A 14,746-nucleotide genomic window follows, 5' to 3' on the forward strand; every position below is an offset into this window, starting at 1 on the left:
AATATGTTTCCAGTGCATTAGAGAATGCAAATTATAGTAAACTAAAAGTTATTTCAATACGCTGTTGTTCATGCAATTATCTCAGTGCACTCAACCATTACACAATGGGCATGTTATATGGGAAGAGGGTGCAAGACAAGGGAGAAACAGCAGACAAGGCAAACGCCAAGGGCTGGTAACAGAACATGGTAACTGGGGGGACTTGTCAGCAGCTTATTGGTTATAGTGAAGTAAGGGCACATTTTTGCCATTTTTATAGGGAAAGATAGAAAGTCAATGTGGCATTGGGAGCTGGACAGACTGAGGGTATGTCTACCCTGCCCATTCCACAGCACTGTGACAGGGGACAGCTCTCCCAGCAATTAAAAACCCCACACTGAAAGAGGAGTGGTAGCTTTATCGCGCTGCCTATATCAGCACTTTCCAGTGTCACAACTTTTGTCACTCGGGTGTGTTTTTTCACACCCCCAAACAACTGAAGTTTTAGAGATGAAAATGGCAGCGTCCACACAGATGCAGTGGAGAGGAACGAAAGGAAGCAAGTGGTGCAGCAGGGTGAGGTGGAAGGGCAGACAAGAGGCTGGAGGCAGATAGAGGAGCGTGGGTCTTCAAGGCAAGAAGATCAAATTTTGCAATGATTACAAAGCTCCTACTGTGGGGTTGAGGGTGGCTCTTTGATGATGTCTCAAAACAATCACTCTGAGGTGTGTGCGCTGAAAAGCCCTGACCAGGCTGGAGTTTGGAGACAACTCAAGGAAGTCAACCAGATAACCAGGAACATGACAAAGCAGGTGAATTAGCAATAGAAACTACAAAAAGCCTACTTATCTGTTCAACCACACTGACCACTAAGAGGCTACATGGGGCAAACTGGAGTGCCTCATACATGCAGATGATCACAGTCTTGCTGAATGTCTAATACATTGGGAGATGGTATTAGCCAGCCAGGACTAGGGCTGTCAAATTTAAAAAATCATGATTAATTGCACTGTTAAACAATAATAGAATACCTATTTAAATGTATTATTTTGGGTGTTTTTCTACATTTTCAAACACACCAATTTCAATTACAAAGTGCATGACAGGGCAAACAAAGGTTTACCATATCTGACTTTACAATACTGGCTATCACAGTGTCATGCAAACTTCTGTTCCTCCTTTCAGGAGATGTCCAAATGTAATGGGCAGCGTTCTCTCCTGTAAATGTAAGCAAACTTCTTTGTCTTAGAGACTGGCTTAACAAGAAGGAGGACTGAGTAAACTTACAGGCTCTGAAGTTTTATGTTGTTTTGTTTTGAGTGCAGCTGTGTAAAAAGTTCTACATCTGCAAATTGCATTTTCACAATAGAAATTTCACTACAGTACTTGTATAAGGTGAACTGAAAACCACTATTTCTTTTGTTTATCTTTTTAAAATGCAAATATTTGTAATCAAAATAGTAACTTAAAATGAACACTGTATACTTTGTATTCTGCAATGTAATTGTAAGCACATATCTGAAAATACAGAAATATTTATGATAAATTTAAATAGGATGATATTATTAACAGTGAGATTAAAACCACAATTCATCACAGAATTAATTTTAATGAGTTAATTTGTCTTGAGTTAATCACGTGGGGTAACTGCAATTGACAGCTCTAGTTAGGACATCGTTTGGCAAACCAGTTTCTCAATACCATGACGACAGCTTCTTGGAACAGAGTGCTCTGGAATGCAACAGAAAAACCTTGCTCTCACTCTGTCTAACACACAGGATTTTCCCAGGAAACAATTGTGATTTAACTAGTAATGAAAAGCTTCCACTGTATAATGAAGTTTGGGTTTCTTCCTTGCAGATTGAGGGTCCTATTTTAAGCCAGAACGTTTTGTACACTAACACCATTTAGATGCAGCCAATTGTGGACAGAAGGTGGCGGCCAACAAGCACACAGAACTGCACTACAGGGGAAAGAGAAAGTCACTTGGCAAACTTACAGTATCTTATAGAAAGTGACACAGAAGCTCTAGGGCAGCACCCTTCCATCTTGTGACGTCACTTTGCCTACAAAAAGCAGGCATAAAATGCTACTAAGTCCCAATGGAAGTATTTTATGTCCACTTTGCCCTTGTACCAGTGATTGCACAAGTGGCATGGCAATGCAGAATCAAGCCCTTAAGGACGGAACCTTAACTCTCCTGCACACCATTTTCACTACTCCATTCACACAAAGCAGCTTTAAATTTGGCCAGATAGGGCAGCCTGGGGGACCCCTAGGCCAGGGGTCTGCAACCTGTGGCTCCACAGCTGCATGCAGCTCCTTGAGGACTTCTTTGTGGTTCCTGGGCTGTGTCTACACTAGGAACTAACTTCAAAGTTAGGCACTCCTTCAAAGTAGGCAGCAGAGAGTCTGCACACATTTTCCCTTACTTCGAAGTTAACTTTGAAGTCCTTACTCCATTCCCAGGAATGGAGTAGTGCCCTACTTCAAAACTGAACTTCGAAGTAAGGTGCGTGTAGATGCTCAACTTCAATGTTGCTTGCTTCAAAGTTGTACTTCGAAGTAAGCAACTTCAAAGTTATTTTTGTAGTGGAGACACAGCCCTGATGTTATAATTGCAAAGTTAAAAAAAACCTGATTATTTTTGATAAACAGTGAATGTCTAAAAGCCCAAAAATGAACAACTCATACCTAAATAGCAAACGATACACGATCTCAAAATGTTGGATAACTCCCCCTAGCATCCTCCACAGAGAGAGAGAAGGTTCAGGAGCAAAAGTCAGGAAGACAGTGGTACAAAGATGCACATGAAGTGTGAGGAAATAGAATATGCAAAACGTTTGTTAACATGTACCACATTACAAATCATTGTGTGTGCTGTTCTTAAAACAGGGATTACCAAAGTATGGTTCAATATTGTTTATTAAGGATCGTCTTGTAATTCACACACACTGCAGCTCCTGAATTATTGATTTTTTTAACTGAATTGGAAAAAATGACTCTTCATGCTTTTTTGGTTTGTGTCCCCTGCCCTAGGGCATGAGGTGCTGAATGGGAGAAGGAGGTGACCAGAGCTCGCTGCTTTCCAGTAATCCCCAGCTACGCAAGAGTTATTTGGGCCACTATCGGCTGCAGGAAGACAGAGCAGCTTTGGGGGCTAATATAGCTGATGTTGGACCCCCCCCTCCCCAGCCCTGGGAATGCAAGGAGCACAAAGGTGGCATACAGTCATCATTGCCCCTCCCAACAAGGCCCTGCTCCAAGCCCAGCTCAAATGGACCCGAACACCAGGGCTGGCATGTCCATGCAGGACAGGCAAGATTTGATTTTTAAAGGGGACTTGCTCTTGTCCCATTTTATTTCCTGACAATGCTTAAGAATACCTGACATTATTTCATTGTTCCTCCCTTCCCCCTCATTTGGTTTTCACTGACCAATGCCAGTGACATTATGAGCCTAATCCTCAAATAGTGCAAATGGGATCAGCGATGCTGACTCTGATTTACTCCTGCTGAGGACCTGGCCCATCAAATCCTACCTTCCCTCAAAGAAGCGGAGGGATGGGGGCGGGGCTCTTCTCAAAAGCATTTCTAAGGAGCTTGTTTTAAATAAGTATCAGGAAAAGCAAACAAAGCCCCAAGAGGCCTGATTCCATGCTGGTTTCCTCAAGTTTTACAGAGATGCAGTGGCAATGATTTTGTACAATGGGGGCAAAGAGAGGAGGAGAGAAGGAGCAGCCATGGACCAGTCACCCTTTGATTTGGACAGCAGAGCTGGCTGAGCATTCAAGGAGAAGTATGTCTGATCCTGGGAAGTGAGCAGCCGAGAGAACTCTCACAGCTGGCTGTGCAGCTCTGTCCATGACAGCAGGAGGCTGACACAGCATGACTAAGCAACAGCACACAAGCATTACACCACTCTCAGACAAATACTTACCAACATAGTTTTCAACGTCACTGACATAGAACGTGGGTGCCGGTACCGCTAAGCCCAAGCCATCCTTCTTCAGAACCAGGATAGGTTCTGTGAATCCATTTTCTTCCAAGTACTCTGGCGTTAGCTGGCTTCCAGTCACTTTGACTACCACATCTTCAGCGCTAGAACCACAAACACAGTCACCACACTAAGATATTTCACATCCAAATTCAGCATCTTTTTTATTTCTTTACTGACAGGGTAAGTGTAGCATTATATACAAGTTGCTATAAACAGTAAGATGCCATTTATCCCTTGTACCTCTTGCTTTGAATCACTCAAAAAAACAATGTCCTTGACCTCTAGTTCTATGGACGAAATGCTGGGATTTACAAAGGAGCATGTGGCAATTAGGTGCCCAAATCCCACTGAAATGCAATGGAAACTGAACACACAATTCCCTGAGACATCTTTCAAAGTCTAATGTGAATTTTGCTACTGGAAACAATAGGAGAGAAGTCATGGTTCTACTGAAGTCAATGTGTCAAATAAAACTGAATATGAACTTTGCATGCTGGATCTGGTAACTTTCAGTTTAATAGCTGATCATAATATAATATAATATTAATATAATATAATATAATATACATAGACATCCTTTTAATAGCAAGTAGCTGTGTTCTCTCTCTCCCTCCCCCCTCCCACATTTAGTTTTATTTATTTATCCAACAATTCTAATATACAACTTTTCTCAGGTAAATTTTCCAGAGGAAGGTATAATTCTGCCCAAGAACTGTAGTGAGAGTTATTTACTTGTCACAAAAAGTAGGACTTTGCCTATTGCCACTCATATTATGATATTTTTTCCTAAAATCCCACCACCTCGAATGAGAGTTTAAACAACAAAAAGCCCTGTGGCACCTTAAGGACTAACAGATATACCTGAGCATAGGCATAAAAACCACAAAGGTTATGCACAAAGAAATTTCTTAGTCTTTAAGGTACCACAGGACTCCTTGTTGTTTTTACGGATTATAAACTAACACAGCTGCTCCTCAGACTAGAATGGGAGTTGTAAGAAGTGCTGAGGGCCTCTGAGAATCAGGTCAAAAAGTTTGACATATAAGAAGACGACCTCAAAGCAGGAATAGTAATAAACCCTGAAGTATTTTAGATTAATTTATCAGCTTCAAACGGGAACCCTGGATCTCCACTCCCAGCACTTTGTGTAGTCACTACCTCCTTTTCAAGCAGCATGTTAAATGTTCCCATTCTAACTGAATAGCATTTTAGATGCACCTTGAACAGACTACAGTGATTCTAGAAGGCATAGGGTAATGGAAATGAAGTCTCTTTGTGAATAGGTAGCTAACTGCTTTCCCCAGAACTCTACTCAGGTTTGAATTTGACTACAACAGTCCAATTATAAACTATCAAAACAAAAAGCAGTCAAGTAGCACTTTAAAGACTAGCAAAATAGTTTATTAGGTGAGCTTTCGTGGGACAGACCCACTTCTTCAGACCATAGCCAATGCCCAGATGCTTTGTATATTGGACAGACTTCTAATTCCCTCAGACAAAGGGTCAACGGGCACAAAACAGACATCAAAACACTCCAGATCCACAAACCAGTTAGTCAACATTTTAATGGAATGGGCCATTCTGTCAATGACCTAAAGGTATGTGTGTTACTGAAGAAGAATTATCGCACCGTTCTGGAAAGAGAAGAAGCCGAGCTTGCTTTTACATTCAAATTTGGCACATTAACACATGGTTTAAATCGTGATGGGAACTTTCTGAGTCACTATAGGGGCTCGTCTGCATACTTGACTCAATCTAATTCTTGACCTTCCCCCACACCCCTCCACTCTCTGATTTGCTCACCTTGGCTACGTCTACACGTGCAGCCAACATCGAAATAGCGTATTTCGATGTTGCGACATCGAAATAGTCTATTTCGATGAATAACGTCTACACGTCCTCCAGGGCCGGCAACGTTGATGTTCAACTTCGACGTTGTTCAGCCCAACATCGAAATAGGCGCAGCGAGGGAACGTCTACACGTCAAAGTAGCACACATCGAAATAGGGATGCCAGGCACAGCTGCAGACAGGGTCACAGGGCGGACTCAACAGCCAGCCGCTCCCTTAAAGGGCCCCTCCCAGACACAGTTGCACTAAACAACACAAGATACACAGAGCTGACAACTGGTTGCAGACCCTGTGCCTGCAGCATAGATTCCCAGCTGCCGCAGAAGCAGCCAGAAGCCCGGGGCTAAGGGCTGCTGCCCACGGTGACCATAGAGCCCCGCAGGGGTTGGAGAGAGAGCATCTCTCAACCCCCCAGCTGATGGCCGCCATGGAGGACCCAGCAATTTCGACGTTGCGGGACGCGGATCGTCTACACGGTCCCTACTTCGACGTTGAACGTCGAAGTAGGGCGCTATTCCTATCTCCTCATGAGGTTAGCGACTTCGACGTCTCGCCGCCTAACGTCGAAGTTAACTTCGAAATAGCGCCCGATGCGTGTAGACGCGACGGGCGCTGTTTCGAAGTTGGTGCCGCTACTTCGAAGTAGCGTGCACGTGTAGACGCAGCTCTTGATTATCTTTTTCTGATTTGTCCTCCTTGCTTACTGTTTTTGGTTCTCTGTGCCTTAAATATTGAGTCTGTTCTGGTCTGGCTATGGTCTGAAGAAGTGGGTCTATCCCACAAAAGCTCACCTAACAAACTATTTTGCTAGTCTTTAAAGTGCTACTTGACTGCTTTTTGTTTTGATAGTGTATAGACTAGCATGGCTTCCTCTCTGTTACTATTCACCAATTATAAACATAAGACTGAAATCAAATGTATTGCTAACATCTTCTGGAATAAAAACTGCTGGCGCCATTCAGAGTAACTCTTTGGGTTTATAAACCCCTTTCAGTGGGCTTGCAGGATAGTCAGTTGTCAGTGCTCAATGCAGACACATCTAGGCCGTGTCTACACTAGCCTAGTCTGTCTACACTACATGTGTCTCCACTAGTCTGCTCATAGGAATAAGGGGACTTCAAAGTAGCCACGGCCCCTTCGAAAAGGAGCCCCGTCTGGACAAGCCGCATCAATTTTGAAGTGCCGCGGCCGCCCGCATGCTAATGAGGCACTGAATATGTATTTCAGTGCTTCATTAGTAAACTTCGAAATGGACATTTCGAAGTTTTTGGCTCCTGTAGATGTCGCCCTAGAGTGCTAAACACTCCAACTGAAAGAGGCCAATACTGAAAATGTTCTGGCACCCGAGGAAGAACTGTTCACTTAAACTCTTTCAATCTCACAGCCACACCCTAAGATGCTTCCGCAACACTTTAAAAAACCTGATGCAATGCAGCAGTTTGACCAAATTTAAATACGGGGTGATGCGTGGCATGGGACAGTGGTACTCGGGCTCCAGCAATATTCTGGGTGTGGGGCCACAGCTCCAGCAATGTTCACTGCCGGGTCTCTCCCCTGGCTCTGTCTGCCACTTCCATGAGCTTCCCTGGAGCATTCCTGCCAACCCTGGGCAGCAGTCAGCTGTCCTCTGCTGCTCTGTGCTGCACTCTCTTCCCAGCCACTGCTGCTGCCAGCTATACGAGAGGTGACTGGGCAGGTGGGGGAGAGCTGGGGGACAGGAGGGGGCAGCTGCTGTGCCTGTAGAAGGTGGGGGAGCGTGCATAGCAGCCTCCAAAGCAATTCTCAGTAGGAGTTATCTTGGCTGGATCTCCCAAGCAGCAGCCTGGGAGGGTGGGGAGGGTTGGATGAGGGTCGTGATAGGGGGAACAGAAGAGGTTGGCCCTTCCCCCAGAGCTCACTGCTGCCAGCGTGGGAAGAGCTGAGGGGGAGACCTCTTCTCTAGCACTCACTCCAGCCCCAGGGCAGCCTGCCTGCTGCACCCCAAAATTCTCTTCCCTATGCCCCACAGCACCTTCTGCACCCCAACTCTCTGCCACAGCCCACACCCCAAATTCCCTCCCAGAGCCTGAAGCAGGTGTGAAGATGCAGGATTTGAACACATTCTGGGCACCACCAACAATTATACCAACCTGCGCCTCTGTTTAAATGGATAAAATTCAGAAGGTTCAGAAATCCAACCTCTGGAGCGTCTCATTCTTAAAATAACTTAGCAAACACTTTCAAAGGCATGATTACTGTGACAATGATTAAAGACTCCATGCCTACACATCCCCACATAGTAATAGCGCTCTAGGAAAAATGTTTAATGAATGCTATTTTCTCCTCTGAGTCTACCTAGACAAATGGGGAAAATTAGTTACTTGAGTAAGTATGAATATTCTTGAAGTCCATGAAAATATTTTTAATAGCACACAACTGCATATATCAATAGAGCTACTCTCCCCGACCGAGTGGGCACACTGCAACAGCCATAACACAAATGGAAGAGTCATATTTGCACTGATTGGAGCGTGGGAGGAAACATTACAGACCTTTGCATACAACTCCAGAAACACTTGAGACTAATGCTTTACTGCCCTCTTCTGTGTTAGTTCTGAACTACAGCTGACTGTATTAGTAACAGTTGATGTTTTCATATGGTAACCAAGAAAAGGGCAATAGATCTATACTGAATGAAATACACAAAGATACAAGCACTGCTACTGACATGGTGACGTCCAGAACAACTTACTCAATTTATTGCAGCTTCTCACTCTTAATGCATAAGACACAGAGGGAAGGCACAGCTCAGTGGTTTGAGCACTGACCTACTAAACCCAGCATTGTGAGCTCAACCATTGAGGGGGCCATTTAGGGATCTGGGGCAAAACAGATTAAAAGGAAGGAGGGGTAAAAAAAGGATGGTGCTTGGTCCTGCCAAGAGGGCAGGGAACTGAACTCAATGACCTTCCAAAGTCCCCTCTAGCTCTATGAGATGCATCTCTCCATCTATATGTATATAGCCCTCATTGGACTTCCTTGCAGAGTGGTGGAAGCGTTAGGGCAAGACACAAGTAGTAATTCTTCCTCTCTTCTTTGTGCTGATTAGGCCTCAACTAGAGCACTGGGTCCAGTTCTGGGAACCACATTTCAAGAAAGATGTGGAGAAATTGGAGAGGGTCCACAACCTCTCATGGCAATTTAGAAGAGCAATGAACATGATTAAAGTTCGAGAAGCTATGAGGGAAGACTAGAAGAATTGGGTTTGTTTAGTTTGGAAAGAGAAGACTTACAGGGGACTTGACAGCAGTTTTGACATACCTAAGAGGGTTTTACAAGGAGGAGGGAGAAAAATTGTTCTCCTTAACCTCCGATGATGAGACAAAAAGCAATGGGCTTAAATCATAGCATGGGAGCTTTAGGTTGGACATTAGGAAAAACTTCCTATCAAAGTGGTTAAGCACTGGAATAAATTGCCTAGAGAGGTTGTGGAATCTCCATCATTGGAGATATTTAAGAGCAGACTGAATAGGTATCTGCTAGGGATGATCTAAAATGGCGTCTGGTCCTGCCATGAAGGCAGAGGACCTGACTTGATGATCTCTCAAGGTCCCTTCCAATTCTAGTGTCCTAAGAGTCTATCATTTGTTCTCCACCCTTCTTTGCTGCTCTAACTCATCATGGGGTTCATCAGTTCAAATGATGCAGCCATGTGAGTGCCAGGGTCTGGAGGGGGGTAGTACATGGTGAGTGGATTTTTGAGATCAGATTTCACTGGCTTATTGCCCATGGATAGCAGGAGACAGCGCACACATCTGATGCCAAGTGAATTTCTGAATGAGGTTCTGGAATTCTTAACTTTCCCCAGCATTTCTGAACCCAGTGGGAGACCTCGTACTGGAGAAGTTCAGTGAGGTAGCCTTTAGCCAGCTGTCTGGAGGAGTGGATGCCTGGAGAACAAATACAAATAGGAAAAAGAGATCCCCATTCTAAGGCTGGATCTACGCTTAACGGCTGCTACACAATTTTAGCAATGTCAATTGCGCACTAAAGATCAATTTAGCAGCTATCGATATTCATCCCTGTCCTCACTGCAGAATGCTGACAAAAGTGCTCCTCCCATCGGCATACCCTAATCCTTACCAGCTGGCAAGGAGTTCCGGAGTCCACACTGACCCTGGAACGTGCACGAAACAGCACACCAGAAAAATCAAACCTAAGCATTCAGTCTTCCATGGCGAGACTAGACAGCCTAAGAAGCCAGGCTGTTTGTGGAGCCTTCTGGCCAGTTGTGAATACTGAGTAAATCCATGGAAGATGGTCAAGTGGTTAACTGAATAATTCCTCTCAGGAACAACCCAGAGGGAGAGAATGCGCACAGCAAGGTAAGGGCTCTAGAAGAGAACTTTGTCAGAAAGTGCACACACACAAAAACCTGCTTTCTGATGCTACCAGATCCACATACGTTATGTTGCCAGGAATGTGTTCATGTAGCAGATCTTCCTCCCTTGGTAGACACAGTTTAAGCCAGGGCTCAAAGACAGGGCTTTTCATGCACCTGGGTGCTGCTCATATGCAAATAGATCTGAATCTCCAGGCTTGCTCTCTAAGGACCAAAGCAGTGAGTCAACGAGCAGATTCGCAGAAATGGCCTTCGGAGAAATTAAGTGCTTGCTACTTGCTATTAGTCCCAGATGGATATGGGGAGCAGATGAGGTGGTATCAGCTCATGGAGGGTTTGATGCTTTAAGGATGCTTTGAGGTAAGATGCTTAGGTGAAGATGAGCTCCCCCTAAACTCTTTGCAATCAGTGAGCTTGAGCAGGAGCAACTTAAATAGGAGCAGGAAGCAAAAGGTGGAGTTATGAAATTTAATGAATCAATGTAATGAATCATATTCACCTGTCACTGGTGTAAGCAGGGGTATGTCCCAAAAAATTCCTGGGTGGTTCAAATTACACTGTAGGTGTAAACAGAACTTAAAGAGAATGTCAGAGATAGAAGATGTGCAACTTGCTCCTATTTGGGAAAGCAAAATGAGGGTGATCTTCATGTTAAGGAGATGGATATGGGAGAGATGTAGCAGAAACAGTAACAAGAAACTGGAAAATAAAGTAAAGGTTGGGAGTGCTTTATATTCTTCCTCCTGCCACTCTTCTGCTACACCATGCTCTTCCCCTCAGCGTACCAATTCTACTCAGGCTCTGAGCCATAACCAGGGTATGGCGAGCAAGGATCTTGCCTCAGGCACATAGCTGAGGGGGCACATAAAAGTAATATAGGAATATTAACTAATAAATAACTACTATGAATATATAAAGATGAGGGGACATAATTTTATATTCTTGCCTCGGACGCAAAGTTAGCTAGTTACGGCCCTGCTCAGGCTATTCACCCCATGAATGTCCGATTGGTTATCACTTAAAACCTTACATTTACACCACAGCCCAGGGCGACTTCACACATCACTCACATGCCTGTTTAAGTCATCAATTAATTCAGTCCCGTAAGAGCTCACGGACGATTACAGAAAGGAAGGAACTCTGCAAAAGAAGTGCGGTATCTACCAGACCAGCTGCCAGCCACAATTCAGAACCAGGGACCTTATCAGCTAGGTTGAGGCCCGTAAAAGGTATGGGATTTACTTTTTTTCCATTTTAATGCTACTTTGTTATTAGTAACACGGGAGCTGAATCCCAGTCAGCCAGTCAGGGGAGGTTCAGGTTGGACATTAGGAAAAAGTTCCTAACTGTCAGGGTGATCAAACACTGTAACGAATTGCCAAGGGAGGTGGTAGAATCTCCATCACTGGAGATATTTAAGAAGAGGTTAGATAGATGGCTTTCAGGGATGGTCTAGAAAGTGCTTGGTCCTGCCATGAGGGCAGGGGGCTGGACTCGCTGGCCTCTTGAGGTCCCTTCCAGTCCTACTCTTCTATGATTCTATGACAGGCCAGTCACAATACATATTACCGAGCCCTGATGAAATAATCACCTGCCCATCTCCTCACTACATGCTTCACTGAGTGCCTAAATATGGACCCAAGCATCAGAGCCTCCCACCAGCCCTGCCTCCAGACTGGTCTCCACTGTCACATTCCAAGCAGCTCCACCCAGCTCCCCAGCCTGGTTGCCTGACATGTACTATGGGACAAGCATGCTGAGTTTAAATGCAACTTTTTAAAAGAGTACTGTAGAGGTTTTGTTTTTCCTGCTGAATGCAAGGCTCTGGGAAGATATGGATTTGTTGTTTGGTGGGGAGGGGGAAAAAAAATTGGTAAAGACCCAAAATGAAAGTGTCAAACCAAGCTGACAAACTTAATTTTCTTTATGCCTGGAACACAGGAAATGAAATGAGCCCACTGTAAAAAGGTGGAATACCATTTTCATCCCCTTTTCTTTTTTTTTTTTTTTTTTGGCTTTCCCCACCCTATTTCCTCTGACCTCAATTGCTCCTTGGGTTCCTGGAGCACACAGCTTATAGCTTTAGGCAAGTTTCAGTAACACAATTTCACCTCAGTTGTACATTGTAAAGCAGGCAAAAAGTTTCAACTTAGAAATAGAGGAAAAAAAAAACTTTGGGGGTTTGTCACCCAAACTCCCTCAAAGACCCCACACCCTCTCCTGTAGCCCACTTCCCTTCCCAAGCTCCCTTCTCTTCCCCACCTCCATCCCAGATTCCTCACCTCCTCCATTAACAACACAGAAAAGTGCAACCCTTGACCACTCACCAAAATCTTGGAGTGCCCCCCCATGAAAAATCATTGCCCACCAATGTTCTAAATGCTACTTCTTCCCAAGACCCCTTCAGAGCCAGTTTTGCAGATTTGGGTAGGGACCTGGACCTAACCAGCTGGGAAATGCACCTGCTTTAATAGTGCTGCTCCAAGGTAAATGAGCAGAGAATTTGGGCCATTACCTACAATGACAATCACTAAAGACTTAAAGACTGTGAAATCAGCTTAAAACTAGGGCTTTACATGGCAAACATTCACATGGGGAACTCTCTTTCAATCACTCCTTTCCCTGTGCCATATATAAACTAAGCAAAGACTTTCACCACAGTTCCTCTTCCATTTCAGCACAAATTATAATTGACCACATTTTTCACAGCACTTACACTTGTACGTATACAGCTGAATAACCTACCTTGGAAAAGTTCGACTTCGTAGCTCCTTTATAAAGACTTGACTCCCATTCTGTACAGGTTTGACCTCTGTTGACTGCCCAGTATCATGCTTATGCCAATTTCTTTTCTTTTTCACTGAAAGAGAGGGAATTGAGCAGCAGCATATGCTAAGTAAGGGATCATTACTGAGACATTTTGCAAGAGAAACATCCTAGTAGTACTCTTGAAGCAAGCTGAGGAAAGAGAAGCCCGCTATGCTGTGCTGTTAATTTTAATATTGTGTTCAGATTCACCATTGGACAATTACACTGCAGCCTGAAGATCTATTCCATACTACACCGTGTTCGTCTCTAACATAAGGGAAACCAGACGGATAATTACTGAGCAGCATGGCTATCCCATGCATTAAGCAAATGCAGGCTCCAGATAATAATTTGCATTTGCCAGATGACACCTTAATCTTTATTGTGAGCCTCTCAAAAGATCTTCTCTTCCATGCTCTCGATTCTTAGTGCAGATTGCTACAAACAGTCTCTTTATTTGGGCCCAATCTAAAGTCAGTGGAAGTCCTTTCACTGAATTCAAATGGCTTTAGATCAAGCCTTAAGTACAAAATTCACAGTGCTGGCACAAAAAGCTGCTATCTATGCTCAGAGTAAAAAAAACACACATTCACATCCAGTCCAGGTTTTGGAATGTCTTGCACTGCCATGCTTTGAAATGCAAGCCAGACTCAGACTACTGCACTGATCGGCCAAAGCAGAATGCCCCTGGCTCACACTCCCAGAGAATGACAGACATTTAAACAAGCTGATTAGGGAAATGGGGTCAGCTGAAACATGCACAGTCCAATCCAGTCAAATGTCAACTTGGTTCTAACTTTTCTTTTCAACACTCATTTAACACTGACCAAGAAGAACCACTCCAGCTCTTGCCAATAATCAGCATTAAACTTCTCGGCTGCTCTTGCTTTTAGACTAACATGGAGCATTTTCCAATGTCAGTGGTTTCCTTCAGTAAAATAATGGCTGGTCATTTTAAACTTCAGAATCCTCAGAATTTTCATGTCACTCACTCTCTTTTTTGTACACTTGGCTCATACTGTACCTCAAGGTGAGCAAGCTGGTAAGGATAAAATATGAAACCTCAGACTCCAAAACACTCAAAGCAAACCAAAAGTTGTCATGTTCAAACCAGTTTTGTGGTAAAGAGCTTCTATAACTGTGACTGGACATATGCCCTTCCGCTGCTCTGCCCCCTCCACCTTCCTCCCTCCCTCCATCCGCCCCACCCCTCACACACACATTCTTTGACAACCAACGTAGCTGAGGCGATGGAGACCCAAACTATATCATCTTGAGACCTGGGAAGATCACCTCTGTATGCTGGTCAAGAGGGTTGAAGTAGAGACATTTACCTAAGAAGTAATCCCACATTTTGTATACACTTGCTGGTTTTATTAGCTACATGCAGCCTTCCAGCCTAGCTAGATATACTCCTAGTAACTCTGAAGTCAACCCCCACATGTATGTCACTCCCTCCCCTCTTTTCCTTCCCATGAGCCCCCATCTCCCTAAACCCTGATTTTGTTCTGTATCAATTGGCCCAGTTAAACGTGTATGTCAGAAGAAAAAAGAGAGTCCAGTAGCACTTTAAAGACTAACAAAATAATTTATTAGGTGATGAGCTTCCGTGGGACAGACCCACTTCTTCAGATCATAGCCATACCAGAACAGACTCAATATTTAAGGCACAGAAAACCAAAAATAGTAATAAAAAAAATATTATCAAGATGAGCAAATCAGAGAATAG

General features: G+C 44.0%; 1 protein-coding gene across 1 annotated transcript in view; it reads right to left on the minus strand.

Annotated features, from left to right (window-relative positions):
* Positions 1-14,746, minus strand: part of PHF2 (PHD finger protein 2) — a 192,611-nt gene that overhangs the window by 65,035 nt on the left and 112,830 nt on the right. Inside the window, exons 3-4 of the mRNA XM_075004894.1 lie at positions 12,955-13,069; positions 3,919-4,079 (exon numbers count right to left, since the gene is read on the minus strand). Coding sequence (XP_074860995.1) covers positions 3,919-4,079; positions 12,955-13,069 — 276 coding nt within the window. The remainder of the gene's footprint in view (positions 1-3,918; positions 4,080-12,954; positions 13,070-14,746) is intronic.

Source organism: Carettochelys insculpta, chromosome 11, assembly GCF_033958435.1.
Source record: "Carettochelys insculpta isolate YL-2023 chromosome 11, ASM3395843v1, whole genome shotgun sequence".
Lineage (NCBI taxonomy): Eukaryota > Metazoa > Chordata > Testudines > Carettochelyidae > Carettochelys > Carettochelys insculpta.